Here is a 16366-nt window from a genome sequence, read left to right as displayed (position 1 = left end):
ATAAACCCAAAGAAGGAAAAGCGGGAATGGGAAAAACCCAAAGAGGGAAAAGCGGGAATGGGATAAACCCAAAGAAGGAAAAGCGGGAATGGGAAAAACCCAAAGAGGGAAAAGTGGGAATGGGATAAACCCAAAGAGGGAAAAGGAAAGAGGTGATGGATCAGGGGGATATCAGGGAAAAGGGGGATCCCAGATCCTGGATCCCATCCCAGTTTGGGGTGGGATTGGGATCCCAGATTCCAAATCCTGGATTCCATCCCATTTTGGGGTGGGATTGGGGATCCCAGATCCCGAATCCCAGATCCCATCCTGGTTTGGGGCGAGATCGGGAATCTCAGATCCTGGATCCCATCTCGGGTTGGGGTGGGATCAGGAATCCCAGATCCCAAATCCTGGATCCCATCCTGGTTTGGGGCAGGATCTGGAATTCCAGATCCCGAGTCCTGGATCTCATCCTGGTTTGGGGCAGGATCAGGAATCCCAGATCCCAAATCCTGGATCCCATCCCCATTTGGGGTGAGATTTGGGATCCTAGATCCCAAATCCTGGATCCATCCTGCTTTGGGGTGAGATCAGGAATCCCAAATCCTGGATCCCATCCAGGTTTGGGGTGAGATTTGGGATCCCAGATCCCAAATCCTGGATCCCATCCCCATTTGGGGTGAGATCGGGAATCCCGGATCCTGGATCCATCCCGCTTTGGGGCGAGATCAGGAATCCCAAATCCTGGATCCATCCTGCTTTGGGGTGGGATCGGGAATCCCGAATCCCGGATCCTGGATCCATCCCGCTTTGGGGCGAGATCAGGAATCCCAAATCCTGGATCCATCCCGCTTTGGGGTGGGATCGGGAATCCCAGATCCCGGATCCTGGATCCCATCCCGCTTTGGGATGAGATCAGGAATCCCGGATCCCGGATCCTGGATCCATCCCGCTCTGGGGTGGGATCGGGAATCCCGGATCCCGTATCCTGGATCCATCCCACTTTGGGGCGGGATCGGGAATCCCGGATCCTGGATCCATCCCGCTCTGGGGCGGGATCTCCCGGAGCTGCTTTCTGGGAAAGGCCCGGGCTGGAAAGAATTCCCAAAAATAGCCGGGACGGGGCCGTTCCCGGCTGTTCCCACCGGGAATGGGAATCCCAGAGCGCGGCTGGGGACCCCCAAATCCCCCTGGGGACACCAAAAGGGAGTTGGGAACCCCAAATTCCCACCCCAGGGAAAACTGGGGGGGATTGGGATCCCAACATTTCCTTCTTAGGGACAAGGGGACCCCAAAATCCCTCCCAGTGCTCCCAAAGCAGGGTGGGGACCCCAAAATTCCCTCCAGGGGACAATGTGGGGGTGGGGACCCCAAAATTCCTCCTGATGGTCCCCAAAGTGGGGTGGGGACCTCAAAATTCCCTTTCTGGGGACACTGAGGGAGCGGGGACCCCAAAATCGCTCCCGATGTCCCCAAAGGAGAGGTAGGGACCCCAGAATTCCTGCTTTGGGGACACTGAGGGAGCGGGGACCCCAAAATTCCATTTTTGGGGACAATGGGGGGGTGGGAACCCCAAAATCTCTCTCAATGTCTCCAAGGGAAAGGTAGGGACCCCAAAATTCCCTTTCGGGGGACACTGAGGGAGTGGGGACCCCAAAATTCCCTCTGGGGGACAATGTGGGGCTGCAGTGTCCCCAAAATCCCCCCGATGTCCCCAAGGGGCGGTGGGGGACCCCAAAATCCCCCTCAGGATACAAAAGAGAGGTTGGGAACCCCAAAATCTCCTCCTGGGGACAACGGGGAGTTGGGGACCCCAAAATCGCTCCCGATGTCCCCAAAGTGGGGTGGGGACCCCAAAATTCCCTATTTGGGGACAATGGGGGGGTGGGAACCCCAAAATCTCTCTCAATGTCTCCAAGGGAGAGGTAGGGACCCCAAAATTCCCTTTTAGGGGACACTGAGGGAGTGGGGACCCCAAAATTCCCTCTCGGGGACAATGTGGGGCTGCAGTGTCCCCAAAATCCCCCCGATGTCCCCAAAGTGGGGTGGGGACCCCAAAATTCCCTTTCGGGGGACACTGAGGGAGTGGGGACCCCAAAATCGCTCCCGATGTCCCCAAAGGAGGGGAGGGACCCCAAAATTCCTGCTTTGGGGACACTGAGTGAGTGAGGACCCCAAAATTCCCACCTTGGGGACAATGTGGGGCTGCAGTGTCCCCAAAATCCCCCCGATGTCCCCAAAGTGGGGTGGGGACCCCAAAATTCCCTATTTGGGGACAATGGGGGGGTGGAAACCCCAAAATCTCTCTCAATGTCTCCAAGGGAAAGGTAGGGACCCCAAAATTCCCTTTCGGGGGACACTGAGGGAGTGGGGACCCCAAAATCGCTCCCGATGTCCCCAAAGTGGGGTGGGGACCCCAAAATTCCCTTTTTGGGGACAACGGGGGGTTGGGGACCCCAAAATCTCTCTCAATGTCTCCAAAGGAAAGGAAGGGACCCCAAAATTCCCTTTCGGGGGACACTGAGGGAGTGGGGACCCCAAAATTCCCTCTGGGGGACAATGTGGGGCTGCAGTGTCCCCAAAATCCCCCCGATGTCCCCAAGGGGGGGTGGCGCCGCAGCCCCGCCCCTCCCCCACCCCGGGGCCGGGTCCCTTTAAGGGAGGCGGAGCTTTGGAGGGGGGAGGGGGGAAAATCCCGGGATTTTATTTTTTTGGGAAGTGCTGGGCGGGGGGGTGGGATGCAGAGGGGTGGGGAAGGGGACGATGCTCCGGGTCTTCGTCCTGCGGGCCGAAAATGTCCTCACGGGCGACAGCGACATCAGCGACACCTACTGCTCCTCCGCATTCCAAGGTGGATTTGGGGCGGTTTTGGGGCATTTTGGGGAGAATTTCGGGGAGGTTCGGCCACGCCCGGCTCGGTCCTGAAAGTTGGGATGAGGTTGGAAGAGCCGCGGGTCCCCCCCTGTCCCCGTTGTCGCCGCCACCCCTTTGGTGTCCCCTCCCCGTTCAGCTCCAGAGGGGGGAAAAAAAAATCGGGATTTATTGGAATTTTGGGGGATTTTGGCGGTCCTAAAGGTTGGGATGGGGTTGGGAGCGCGGCCGGTCCTCGCTGTCCCCGTTGTCGCCGCCACCCCTTTGGTGTCCCCTCCCCATTCATCTCCAGAAGGGGGAAAGAGAAAAAAAATCAGGATTTATTGGAATTTTGGGTTTTTTTTCGGAGGGATTTGAGGGAATTCTGGCCCGAGAAGTCGGGATGGGGCTGGAAGAGCCGCGGGTCCCCCCCTGTCCCCGTTGTCGCCGCCACCCCTTTGGTGTCCCCTCCCCATTCAGCTCCAGAGGAAGAAAAAAAAATCAGGATTTATTGGAATTTTGGGGTTTTTTTTCGGAGGGATTTGAGGGAATTCTGGCTCGAGAAGTCGGGATGAGGTTGGAAGAGCCGCGGGTCCTCGCTGTCGCCGTTGTCGCCGCCACCCCTTTGGTGTCCCCTCCTCGTTCAGCTCCAGAGGGGGGAAAGAAAAAAAAATCAGGATTAATTGGAATTTTGGGGTTTTTTTCGGAGGGATTTGAGGGAATTCTGGCCCGAGAAGTCGGGATGGGGCTGGAAGAGCCGCGGGTCCCCGCTGTCGCCGCCACCCCGGTGGTGGCACTTTTTGGGGACCCCCCTAAAGCCACCCCGGCCCCCGCGCGGTGCCGGCGCCGCGGTTATTTTGGGATTTTCCGAGCGGGGGGGGAGGGGACGATCCCAAATTTGGGAATTGTCCCTTCCCGGGGTCCCTTCCCGCTGGGGACAAAAGCGACACTGAGGGGACAAAGGGCAGTGACGTCACGGGTTGGTTGGGATATATATATATTTTTTTTTTAAATGGGAAAAAAAGCGGTTTTTTTGGGATTCCCCGGGTGTTCCTGGATGTGGGAGCGTTCCCGGTTTTCCATGGAATTCTCCCGGTGTGGGTGTGGCATTCCCGGTGTGCTGCTCGTCCGGAATTCCCAGGTTTTGGGGTTTTGGTGCTCCCGGAATTGTGGAATTCCCAAATCCCGGTATCCCGGGGCTGGGGCATCCTCAGGCCGTGTAGGATCACGAAATTCCCAGGGATTTATTTCCCATCCCTGAGGTTCCCAGCATTCCCAAATCCCGGGGTTTGGGGGATCCTTGGGAATTGCAATTCCCTGGGAATTGGCAGCATTCCCAAATTCCTGTGCTGGGTCATCCTCAGGCCTTGGAGCATCCCTGAATCCCAGGGGTTTATTCCCCGTTTTTGGGGTTCCCAGCATTCCCAAATCCCGGTGCCAGGTTATCCCTGGGGTTTCCAGAATTCCTGAATTTCCAATTATTAAATTCCCCATCCCTGGGAATTGCAGGATCCTCACATCCCAGGATTTTATTCCACATCCCTGGGGTTACCAGCATTCGCAAATTCCGGTGTTTGGGTATCCCTAGGATTCCCAGCATTCCCAAATCCCGGTGTTTTGCCATCCTGGATATTCCCAGCATTCCTGGCTCCCAAGGATTTCATTTCCCACTGCTGATTCCCTGGATCCGGTGATTGATTCCCCATTCCCGGGATTTGCAGATTCCCTGGATCCCGGTGCTGGGGTATCCTCGGCATTTGGAGCATCCCTGAATCCCAGGGATTCATTCCCCATTTTTGGGGTTCCCAGCATTCCCAAATCCCCGTGTTTGCCATCCCTGGGAATTGCAGCCTCTCCGAATCCCAGGGAATTATTCCCAACTCCCGCCCTCCCCATCTCCCCCCAATCCCAGCTCTCCTTCCCACGATCCCGGTTTTTTCCCAGCCCCTCCAGGGGCGTTCCCGTGCTGGGAAGGGCCGGACCGGGAAAAGGGGGTGGGAATGGGATAAGGGAGCGGATCCTTCTCCCGGCTTTCCCGATCCCGGCTTTCCCGATCCCGGCTTTCCCGATCCCGGCTTTCCCGATCCCGGCCATGCTCCGCTGCCTGCTCCAAAGAGCTTCCCAACTTCCCAACCTGGAAAAACGGGATAAACAAAGCGATCCCGTGGCCAGCCTGACATTCCGAGGTGAAGGAATCCCGATTTTTTTTTTTTTTTTTTTTTTTTTGGGAAGGAAGGGAGGGTTTGGAATATTTTTTGGCTGCTTTGGAAGAAGCTCCCAGGAAAATCTGGGATCTGGGAATCTCCTAAAACTTTGGAAAATCCTTTGCTTTGCAGCTTTTATTCCCCTGATCCCAAAGTTTTTTAAACGCACGCCGGAATATCCCTGGGAATTCCATCCCTTTAATTCCTTGGATTCTGCACTGGGATGGATGTGAATGATCCCGCATGGAGCGGGGGTTATCCCATTCCCGAGGGATGGATTTCCTGGGAAAACGGAGGGGTTTGCACTCCCAAAATTCCCGCTGGAGGACGGCGCTGCCCTGGCATTCTCCTGGAGCACGGGAAAATGGGAAAAATCCCAAATTTTAACAAACATTTGGGAAAAGGTCCAGGTTTTCCATTCGGAATTGGGGGTGCTGCTGATCCCATTCCCGCCGGGATCCCTCGGGAGAATCCCGGGAGCTCCATCTTCCACCAAATCCCGATCCAGGGCGATTCCAGGGCTCGGAATCCCGGGGAAAATCGGGAAGGAGATGGGAATGAACCTCTGGATGAGGAAAAGCAGCGGGATGAGTTTTCCATCTTCCCAGAGCCGGGCAGTTCGGCTCTTCCCGATCCCAAATGGGGAAGGGGTCACTGAACGGTGGGAAAAGAGCGGAAACCCGGGAATATTTGGAATATCCCGGAGTCTCCCGGGATTTGAGTCACCTCCATTGTTTGGCCTTTTCCTCTTCCTCTTCCCGCGGGGGTCCCTCCCTTGGGATGCGGCGACATTCCAGGAGGGATGAGGGGGGCGTGGCTTTGGGAAGGGGGTGGGGTCTCTCCCCCCTCACGCCCCTGAAGCATTCCCAGGGTTGGGAATGTTGGATCTGGGGGAATCCCGGGATTCCCACCCACGGCGTTTGGGGAAACTGAGGCAGAATCCCCAAGTTTGGGAGTGGAATGTTTGGGATCTCCCGTGGCTCTTCGCACCCCGAATTCCCAGTCCTTGGAAACCTTTGGGTGCTCCTGGGGAAACTGAGGCACAGAAAAGAGGGAGTCCCATGGGATTTTCCAGCCTGGAACGGTTGAGGATCCAAGTGGGATCGTGGATCCAATCTCTGCATTCCCAACCCTGCTTGGGAACAGGGAATGGGGCTGGATCCTGATCCAGGGAATTGTGGGGATTTCTGGAAGCCCAGCTCCACCTGGGATCAGGGAATGGGGCTGGATCCTGATCCTGGGAATTGTGGGAATTTCTGGAAGCCCAGCTACCCTTGGGAGCAGAGAATGGGATTCAATCATTTTTCCTAGGAATTCTTGGAAGTTCAGCTCCAGCTGGGAGCAGGGCATGGAGCCTGATCCTGGTCCTGGGAATTCTGGGAATCCCTGAAAGCTCAGGCCCAGCTGAGATCCGAGTTTCATTCTGGAATCCTGATCCCTGGGAAGCTCCCGATCCCTGGGAAGCTCCTGATCCCAGGGATCGGGAATATCCCCTGGGAATATCCCAGTCTTGGTTTTTCTCCTTCCAGGTGTCAAGAAGAGGACAAAGGTCATCAAGAACAACGTGAATCCTGTCTGGAATGAGGTGAGAATTCCCAATCCCTGGATTTATCCCTGTTCCCAGAGGACACCTGAGTCCAGGAGATTCCCTGGAGCTTCTGCCCCCAGGAAGTTTGGGATCGTTCCCTTTCTTCTCTGGAATTCCAGGTAGAATTCCAACTTCTTCCCCTTCCAGCAAGGTCTTATCCTGACTCAGCATGAACGTTACAAGAAATTTCCATGGAATGGGAATTTTTCCAGCACTTTCACCCTTCCAACCCTGTCCTTGTGCTCCTATGGGCCGAAATTCCAAACAAAAAAAAGGGAATTTGGTGGGAAAACGGGCACAGATTTGGTGCTGGAGCAGCTCCTGGGATTTGTTCTTTCCTGGTAATCCATGGCCAAGAAAAACTTTTCCCCAAGGCAATCTTCCCAGTGGACTTGCTGGGAAATTTGGCTTTGGGAACGCTGTGATTCCGAAGGGGTTTGGATTCTCCACTTCCAGGTGCTGATCCTGGCCTCCCCCTCCTCTTTTTTCCAGGGATTTGAGTGGGATCTGAAGGGAATCCCCCTGGATCCCGATGCCGAGCTCACCGTGGTGGTCAAGGACCATGAAACTGTGGGAAGAAACAGGTGGGAAAAATTCCGGAGCCGGACACGGCCCCTTCTCCCTTTTCCCATTCCCGGGATTCATCCGGCTCTTCCCAGACTCCGCGGATTCCCTCCGTGGGATGATGGCCGTGGGAGGCTGGAGCCGCATTTTTGGGCTGCTCCGCTCGGAATCCGCGGGGAAATTCCAGCGTTGGAGGGTTGGGAATACATGGGGGGGTGGTTGTCTGGGGATGGACACTTCGGACGCTTGGCCAGGATTTGGGAAGCGTTGCCAAGATCATTCCCAAGGCACCGGCAGTGCCGGGAAAGGCGGCGGGAGCGGAGCCTCCGGTTTCCTTCCTCCGGCTGATCCCGGTGCCTCCCCATTCCAGGGGTTCCCCCACGGATTGGGGGCTCCTGCTGGGTGAGGAATGAGGGAATTCCGGTGATTCCCAGCCTTTCCCGGCTCTGTGGGGTGGGAGAACTGCTTGGAAGAGGGAAAAAATAGAGGAAGGGATTTATTTTTAGGGGTAAGAGGTTGGGAATGCAGCCCAGGGAGGGAAGGATCCTGATTCCAGGGTTGGAGCCGAGGCTGGAATTGCTGCTGGGCTGAAATCCAAGGGAACTGGAATTTGGGGCTGCTCCAACTGCTGGGTGCCCATAAATAGCCACGGGAAAATGGGAGGAGGGTCCTGGATCCCGGAGCAGGAAGATTCTGGCTGACACCTCCCAGGCTGCTGCAAGCCCCATCCCAACCTGGCCTTGGATATTCCCAGGGATCCAGGGGCAGCCCCAGCAAATCTGGGAATTCCATTCCAGCCAGGAATTCCTTGCCAAGATCCCAGCCCAAGCTCCCCTTTCCCAGTGGGAGCCATTCCCTGGCTCCTGTCCCTCTGTCCCTTGTCCCCAGTCCCTCTCCAGCTCTCCTGGAGCCCCTCCAGGCACTCTGAGCATTCCCTGGAATTTTCCCTTTTCCAGGGGAACATTCCCAGCTCTCCCAGAGCAGCGGAGCTCCAGAATCCTGGAATGGTTTGGGTTGGAGGAACCTTAAATCCCATCCCAGCAATTCCACCCCATCCCTGTTCAGGGACACCTCCCACCATCCCAGGTGGATCCAACCCCAATGTCCAGCCTGGCCTTGGACATTCCAAAGGATCCAGGGATTCTCTGGGAATTCCAGACAAATCCCAGCCAGGAATTCCTTGCCAAGATCCCAGCCCAAGCTCCCCTTTCCCAGTGGGAGCCATTCCCTGGCTCCCGTCCCTCTGTCCCTTGTCCCCAGTCCCTCTCCAGCTCTCCTGGAGCCCCTCCAGGCACTCTGAGCATTCCCTGGAATTTTCCCTTCTCCAGGGGAACATTCCCAGCTCTCCCAGCCTGCCTCCATCTCTGTGTCCTCCTCCAGACTCCCATCCCTGGCTCTGGAACAGTTTGGATGCCCTTGGATCAGCGCTGAGCCCTCTCCCTGTTTCCCACAGGTTTTTGGGAGAATCCCGGGTGCCGCTCCGGGAAGTTCTGGGCTCTCCCAGCCTGGCGGCCTCGTTCAACCTTCCCCTGCTGGACTCGCGCAAGGAGAGCACCGGGGTGAGCGCCCGGCTCCCAGTTTGGGACCAGTTGGGGCTCCCAGTTTGGGCTCCCAGTCTCAGACCAGTAAAAGCCGTGGGATGGCCAGGGATCTTCCCAGTTTGAGACCAGTAAAAGCCACAGCATGGCCAGTTTGGGCTCCTGGTTTGGGACCAGTCTGAGCAATGTCCCTTCCAGTGGCAGCTCCCGGTTTGAAACCAGTCTGGATCCCTTCCTTCCCAGTTTGATCCCAGTCTGAGTCACATCCCTCCCAGCTGGATCCCAGTTTGAGACCAGTCCTTCCCAGTCTGATCCCAGTTTGAGCCCTGTCCCTCCCAGTCTGATCCCAGTCTGATCCCAGTCTGAATCCCATCCCTCCCAGCTTGATTCCAGTTTGAGTCCTGTCCCTCCCAGTTTGATCCCAGTTTGAGTCCTGTCCCTCCCAGTCTGATCCCAGTTTGAGCCCTGTCCCTCCCAGTCTGATCCCAGTTTGAGCCCTGTCCCTCCCAGTCTGATCCCAGTTTGAGCCCTGTCCCTCCCAGTCTGATCCCAGTTTGAGTCACATCCCTCCCAGTCTGATCCCAGTTTGAGCCCTGTCCCTCCCAGTCTGATCCCAGTCTGAATCCCATCCCTCCCAGTCTGATCCCAGTTTGAGCCCAGTCCCTCCCAGTCTGATCCCAGTTCTGCCACCCCAGCCTCTCTGACACTCATTCCCTGTTTTCCAGGCTTCCCTGTTCCTGCAGGTGTCCTACATCCCCCCTCCGGGCGCCATCCCGCTTTTCCCAACTCCGGCGCCTCCGGAGCCGGCCCCGGCTGCAGCCGAGCTGGACACGGTCACCGGTAACCACAACCCCTCCCCATCCCGGACTTTGGAATCCCAACCAAACCAATTCCCAAATCCAAACCCATTCCCAAGCCCCACATTTTCCTTCTCCCGCTGGGCAGAGACGGCCGGGGAGGAGGACACAGAAGATCCGGAGGCCACGGGGGACACGGAGCCCTCGGCGTCCTCGGGAGCACCGGGCTCGGAGCCACCCTCATTCCCAAGGAAACCGTCTGGGAATCACATCCAGGGGGTGAAGAGAAGGAGGAGGAGCTCTCCTAAAAAACCTTTATCCAACAAACCACAGGATTTCCAGGTGGGAGGAGCTGTTCCCAAAAAATCCTGCAGGTTGTTCTGGTGATTCCTTGTCATCTATCCCATGGGATGATCCCGGTGATTCCCTGTCCTCCATCCTGTGGAATGATCCTGGTGATTCCCATCCTGGTGATTCCATATTCTCCCATCCCATGGGATGATCCCAGTGATTCCCATCCTGGTGATTCCCTGTCCTCGATCCCATGGGATGATCCCGGTGATTCCCTGTCCTCCATCCTGTGGAATGATCCTGGTGATTCCCATCCTGGTGATTCCATGTTCTCTCATCCCATGGGATGATCCCGGTGATTCCCTGTCCTCCATCCTGTGGAATGATCCTGGTGATTCCCATCCTGGTGATTCCATGTTCTCCCATCCCATGGGATGATCCTGGTGATTCCCTGTCCTTGATCCCATGGGATGATCCTGGTGATTCCCATCCTGGTGATTCCCTGTCCTCGATCCCATGGGATGATCCCGGTGATTCCCTGTCCTCCATCCCATGGGATGATCCTGGTGATTCCCATCCTGGTGATTCCCTGTCCTCGATCCCATGGGATGATCCCGGTGATTCCCTGTCCTCCATCCTGTGGAATGATCCTGGTGATTCCCATCCTGGTGATTCCATGTTCTCCCATCCCATGGGATGATCCCGGTGATTCCCTGTCCTCCATCCCATGGGGTGATCCTGGTGATTCCCATCCTGGTGATTCCATGTTCTCCCATCCCATGGGATGATCCCGGTGATTCCCTGTCCTTGATCCCATGGGATGATCCTGGTGATTCCCATCCTGGTGATTCCCTGTCCTCCATCCCATGGGATGATCCTGGTGATTCCCATCCTGGTGATTCCATGTTCTCCCATCCCATGGGATGATCCCGGTGATTCCCTGTCCTCGATCCCATGGGATGATCCTGGTGATTCCATGTTCTCCCATCCCATGAGATGATCCCGGTGATTCCCTGTCCTCCATCCCATGGGATAATCCTGGTGATTCCATCTTCTCCATCCCAGATCCTGGTGATTCCCTGTCCTCCATCCCATGGGATGATCCTGGTGATTCCCATCCTGGTGATTCCCTGTCCTCCATCCCATGGGATGATCCCGGTGATTCCCATCCTGGTGATTCCCTCAATCCCATGGGATGATCCCAGTGATTCCCATCCTGCTGATTCCATATCCTCCATCCCATTCCAGATCCGGGTGAGGGTCATCGAGGCCCGGCAGCTTCCCGGGATCCAGATCCGGCCGGTGGTGAAGGTGACGGTGGCTGGACAAACCCGGAGAACGCGGATCCGGAAAGGGAACAGCCCCTTCTTTGATGAGGTCAGCGGGAATTCCCACTCCGACAATCTCCAGGGATCGGGATGTGGGAATGTTCTCCAAGGGGAAAACTGGGATAATGCCTCATCCTCATCCTGGTTTTCCACAGACTTTTTTCTTCAACGTCTTTGAATCCCCGTTGGAGCTGTTCGATGCTCCCATTTTCCTCACGGTGAGTGTTGGGAAATTCTGGAATATTTCCCAGGGAAACCCCACCCTGTTCCCCAGGATCCTCCATCCCAGCAGGATTTGGGTCGGATCACCCATTTTTTCCTCATTTTCAGGTCGTGGATTCTCGATCGTTCCGCACGGATTCGGTGATCGGGGAATTCCGGGTAAGATCCCATTCCCCTTTTCCCGGCGTTTCCCGCTCCGGATGAACTCTGGAATCTCCTTTTCCTTTAATCCCGCAGATGGATGTGGAGACCATTTACTCCGAGCCAAGTGAGCCTTGGGAAATTCCTTTGGTTTTTTTTTGGGAAATGCGCCCACACATCCCAGCTCTTCCATAGAGGAACCCCAAATCCATGACCATGGAATCCCGGAATGGTTTGGTTGGGAAGGAACCTTAAGGATCATCCGGTTCCATCCAGGGAGAAATTCCATTATCCCAGGTGGATCCAAGTCCATCCAACCTGGCCTTGGGCACTTCCAGGGATGGAGCATCCACAGCTTCTCTGGGAATTCTGTTCCAAAGACCTCTCCCTCTTTCCTGGTCCCTTCCTGGGAAAGGAACTGGAATATTCCTGTATCCCATTCCATGATTTTCATTTAAACCCCACCCAGGAGCATCGCCAACCACCCTGCACATCCAAGGAGTAATTCCCAGTTTTCCATGTTTTCCCGCAGAACACGCTTTCCGCAGGAAGTGGCTGCTCCTCTCGGATCCGGAGGATTTTTCCGCGGGAGCCAAGGGCTACCTGAAGGTCAGCGCCTGCGTGCTGGGGCCTGGAGACGAAGCTCCCGTGAGTATTCCCACTGGGAATGGGGGGGACATTCCAGCCCTGGGACATTCCAGCCCTGGGACATTCCAGCCCTGGGATATTCCAGCCCTGGGACATTCCAGCCCTGGGATATTCCAGCTCTGGGATATTCCAGCTCTGGGATATTCCAGCCCTGGGATATTCCAGCCCTGGGATATTCCAGCCCTGGGATATTCTGGCCAAGAGCCACCAACTGCCACGGCCATTCCCAGGGAAGCCACAGCTTGGATTTTCCTCTGTTTTGGGGGAAAAGTGCTGGATTTTCTCATGGAATCCTGGAATGGTTTAGGCTGGGGAAGATCTTAAATCCTGTCCCATTCCCACCCAGGGACACCTTCCCCAATCCCAGGTGGATCCAAGCCCAGTGTCCAACCTGGCCTTGGGCACTGCCAGCGATCCAGGGGCAGCCCCAGCAAATCTGGGAATTCCATTCCAGCCAGGAATTCCTTGCCAAGATCCCAGCCCAAGCTCCCCTTTCCCAGTGGGAGCCATTCCCTGGCTCCTGTCCCTCTGTCCCTTGTCCCCAGTCCCTCTCCAGCTCTCCTGGAGCCCCTCCAGGGTCTCTGAGCATTCCCTGGAATTTTCCCTTCTCCAGGGGAGCATTCCCAGCTCTCCCAGAGCCGAGGGGCTCCAGGATCCTGGAATAGTTTGGTTTGGTTAAATCCCACACCATCCCTGTTCAGGGACACCTCCCACTATCCCAGGTGGCTCCAAGCCCCATCCAACCTCACCTTGGACACTCCCAGGGGTGGCAAATCCGCCCAGCCTGTGTCTTTTGGGATTCTCCTGCCCATTCCCGAATCCAGGGTGACTTTTCCCGTTGTCCTCTTCCCACAGCTGGAGAAGAAGGAGGTGGCCGAGGACAAGGAGGACATCGAGGCCAATCTGCTGCGCCCCACCGGGGTCACCCTCAGGGGGGCCCAGTTCTGCCTCAAGATCTTCAAAGCCGAGGATTTGCCCCAGAGTAAGTTTTCCCTTCGGATCCCTTGGAATCACGACGTTCCGGGCAGGAATTAGGGCCCAGAGAAGGGAGGGATCCATATGGTAATCCAAGGATATTGGGCAGTTTTATGGAAGAGGAGGTTCTTACTGGTCCAAACTGGTTTTATCCCCCTGCCTTTCCCGCCTGGAGAGTGTCTGCTCCATGGGAATGCTCATCCCACTGGTGGGACAGCTGGGACCCTCTGGATGCTGCGGAATTCCATGGATTTTGGCATCTCCCTCTTTTCCCAGTGGATGACGCCGTCATGGACAACGTCCGGCAGATCTTCGGCTTCGAGAGCAACAAGAAGAACCTGGTGGATCCCTTTGTGGAAGTCAGCTTTGCCGGGAAAACGGTCAGCGGAGCGGGATGCTCTGGGATCCCGGGAATGGCAGCGGGAGGAACCCGGGATTGGGATGGCAGCGGGGTGCTCCTGGGGCTGGGATAACAGCGGGGTGGTCTTGGGACTGGGAATGGCAGAGGGAGGACTTTGGGATTGGGAATGGCAGCGGGATGACCTCTCATGGTCCTCAGGGTTGGGATGGCAGTGGGACATTCCCACCCAGGTCTGCGGGATTGGGATTTCAGTGGGATGTCCTCGAGGCTGGAATGGCAGTGGGACATTCCCTGTGGATCCCCAAGCCTGATCCTGGAACGAGGATATTCGGTCTTTGAATGGAGGAATTTGGTCTTGGATGAGGGAATTTGGTCCTGGAATGTGGGAATTTGGTCTTGGAATGGGGAAATTTGCTCCTGGAATGAGGCAAATGTGATCCTGTGGGTCCCAAGGTGGGAAGATCCCTTGGGAAATCCGAAACATCCTCTGCCTCCTGCACTGGGAGGTTTAGGAACCCCATGGAATTGGGGGATGGATTTTAGGGAATCTGAGGCTGGACTCTGTGGAACCTGAGCCTGGATTTGGAGGAATCTGAGTCTCAAGTTTAGGGAATCTGAGGAAGAATTTTAGGGAATCTAAGGCTGGATTTTAGGGAACTTGAAGCCAGGTTTTGAGGAGCCTGGTTTTGGGATTTTGGGAACCTGAAGCTGGATTTGGGGGAATGTGAACCTCAACTTCTGGGAATCTAAGGCTACATTTTGGGGAAACTGAGGCTGGATTTTAGGGAATCTGAAGTTGGATTTGGGGGAAACCTGAGCCTCAATTTTTGGAAATCTGAGGCTGGGTTTTAGGGAATCTGAGGCCAGATTTTAGGGAAGCTGAAGCCAGATTTTGGGAAATCTGAGGCTTCCCAACTCCATGAACTGGGCCAGCAGCTGCTTTCCTGGGACGACCCCAACTTTTCCCTCTCCCCATCCTTCCCTTCCAGCTCTACTCCCGGATCCTGGAGAAGAACGCCAACCCCCAGTGGAACCAGTGCCTGACGCTGCCGGCCATGGTGAGCACTGGTGTCCCCGAGGTCCCCTCCCGGTGTCCCCAGCACCACTCACCCTCTTCCCGTATCCCTTTTCCCAGTTCCCTTCCATGTGCGAGCGGATGAGGATCCGTGTGACCGACTGGTGAGCGGGAAGGGGCATTCCCAGTGCCCGGAGAGGCGGGATGGGCATAGGGACATCTCTTCCCCCCACCACGGTCCCCAAAGTGACGATGTCGCCTCACAGGGACCGTCTGACGCACAATGACGTCATCGGCACCGCTTTCCTCGGAATGTCCAAGATTTCGGCCCCTGGCGGGGAGCTGGAGGGTAAGGGCGGGAAGCAGGCCGGGATTTGGGATGCATGGCCTTGGAGGAGCTGCATGGCGTGGCTGGAGGTTGGTGGTGGCTTTGGGGAGGTCACAGCGGTCACCGTCCCCGCCTGGGGACACGGGATGGGGCCCTGTGGTCACTCCGAGCTCTGCCCCATTCCTGGATGGATCTAACCCCTCTGGATTTAGGATTTGGAGGTTTCTCGGGAATGGGGGAAGGAAGTTGCAGGTCCATGGAATGGCTGGGAGCTGGTGGTGGCTTTGGGGATGTCACAGCGGTCACCACTGCCACCTGGGGATGTGCGATGGGGTCCTGGGGTTACTCTGAGCTGTCCCCCATTTCCAGATGGATCCAACCCCTCTGGATTCTTGGGATTTGGTGGATTCTTGGGAATAGGGCTATGGAGGAGCTGCATGGCGTGGCTGGAGGTTGGTGGTGGCTTTGGGGAGGTCACAGCGGTCACCGTCCCTGCCTGGGGACACGGGATGGGGCCCTGTGGTCACTCCGAGCTCTGCCCCATTCCTGGATGGATCTAACCCCTCCGGATTCTTGGGATTTGGTGGATTCTTGGGAATAGGGCTATGGAGGAGCTGCATGGCGTGGCTGGAGGTTGGTGGTGGCTTTGGGGAGGTCACAGCGGTCACCGTCCCTGCCTGGGGACATGGGATGGGGCCCTGTGGTCACTCCGAGCTCTGCCCCATTCCTGGATGGATCTAACCCCTCCGGATTCTTGGGATTTGGTGGATTCTTGGGAATAGGGCTATGGAGGAGCTGCATGGCGTGGCTGGAGGTTGGTGGTGGCTTTGGGGAGGTCACAGCGGTCACCGTCCCCGCCTGGGGACACGGGATGGGGCGCTGTGGTCACTCCGAGCTCTGCCCCATTCCTGGATGGATCTAACCCCTCCGGATTTAGGATTTGGAGGATTCTCGGGAATGGGGGAAGGAAGTTGCAGGTCCATGGCATGGCTGGGAACTGGTGGTGGCTTTGGGGATGTCACAGCTGTCACCACTGCCACCTGGGGATGTGCGATGGGGTCCTGGGGTTACTCTGAGCTGTCCCCCATTTCCAGATGGATCCAACCCCTCTGGATTCTTGGGATTTGGTGGATTCTTGGGAATAGGGCTATGGAGGAGCTGCATGGCGTGGCTGGAGGTTGGTGGTGGCTTTGGGGAGGTCACAGTGGTCACCGTCCCCGCCTGGGGACACGGGATGGGGCCCTGTGGTCACTCCGAGCTCTGCCCCATTCCTGGATGGATCTAACCCCTCCGGATTCTTGGGATTTGGTGGATTCTTGGGAATAGGGCTATGGAGGAGCTGCATGGCATGGCTGGAGGTTGGTGGTGGCTTTGGGGATGTCACAGCGGTCACCACTGCCACCTGGGGATGTGCGATGGGGTCCTGGGGTTACTCTGAGCTGTCCCCCATTTCCAGATGGATCCAACCCCTCTGGATTCTTGGGATTTGGTGGATTCTTGGGAATAGGGCCTTGGAGGAGCTGCATGGCGTGGC

General features: G+C 56.6%; 1 protein-coding gene across 20 annotated transcripts in view; it reads left to right on the top strand.

The window, feature by feature from the left end:
* The first annotated feature begins 2677 nt into the window (after positions 1 to 2677).
* DYSF (dysferlin) overlaps positions 2678 to 16366 on the top strand; it is a 76395-nt gene continuing 62706 nt past the window's right edge. For 5 of the 20 annotated variants that reach the window (XM_077782668.2, XM_085577369.1, XM_077782667.2 and 2 more), the window contains exons 1-16: positions 2679 to 2833; positions 6566 to 6621; positions 7117 to 7208; positions 8642 to 8747; positions 9452 to 9566; positions 9672 to 9865; positions 11063 to 11191; positions 11298 to 11360; positions 11473 to 11523; positions 11602 to 11632; positions 12038 to 12153; positions 13009 to 13135; positions 13405 to 13508; positions 14479 to 14547; positions 14625 to 14668; positions 14771 to 14853. In XM_077782668.2, coding sequence (XP_077638794.2) covers positions 2746 to 2833; positions 6566 to 6621; positions 7117 to 7208; positions 8642 to 8747; positions 9452 to 9566; positions 9672 to 9865; positions 11063 to 11191; positions 11298 to 11360; positions 11473 to 11523; positions 11602 to 11632; positions 12038 to 12153; positions 13009 to 13135; positions 13405 to 13508; positions 14479 to 14547; positions 14625 to 14668; positions 14771 to 14853 — 1468 coding nt within the window. In that variant the 5' untranslated portion in view covers positions 2679 to 2745. Of the gene's footprint in view, positions 2834 to 4797; positions 5019 to 6565; positions 6622 to 7116; positions 7209 to 8641; positions 8748 to 9451; positions 9866 to 11062; positions 11192 to 11297; positions 11361 to 11472; positions 11524 to 11601; positions 11633 to 12037; positions 12154 to 13008; positions 13136 to 13404; positions 13509 to 14478; positions 14548 to 14624; positions 14669 to 14770; positions 14854 to 16366 lie in introns of those variants that run through there. The other 15 variants (XM_077782664.2, XM_085577362.1, XM_077782663.2 and 12 more) reach the window with 10 other exon arrangements.

Source organism: Lonchura striata, chromosome 4, assembly GCF_050655825.1.
Source record: "Lonchura striata isolate lonStrDom1 chromosome 4, ASM5065582v1, whole genome shotgun sequence".
In the NCBI taxonomy this organism is placed as follows: domain Eukaryota; kingdom Metazoa; phylum Chordata; class Aves; order Passeriformes; family Estrildidae; genus Lonchura; species Lonchura striata.
Note: the sequence above shows the minus strand (reverse complement) of the source record. Positions and strands in the feature narration are given on the sequence as shown.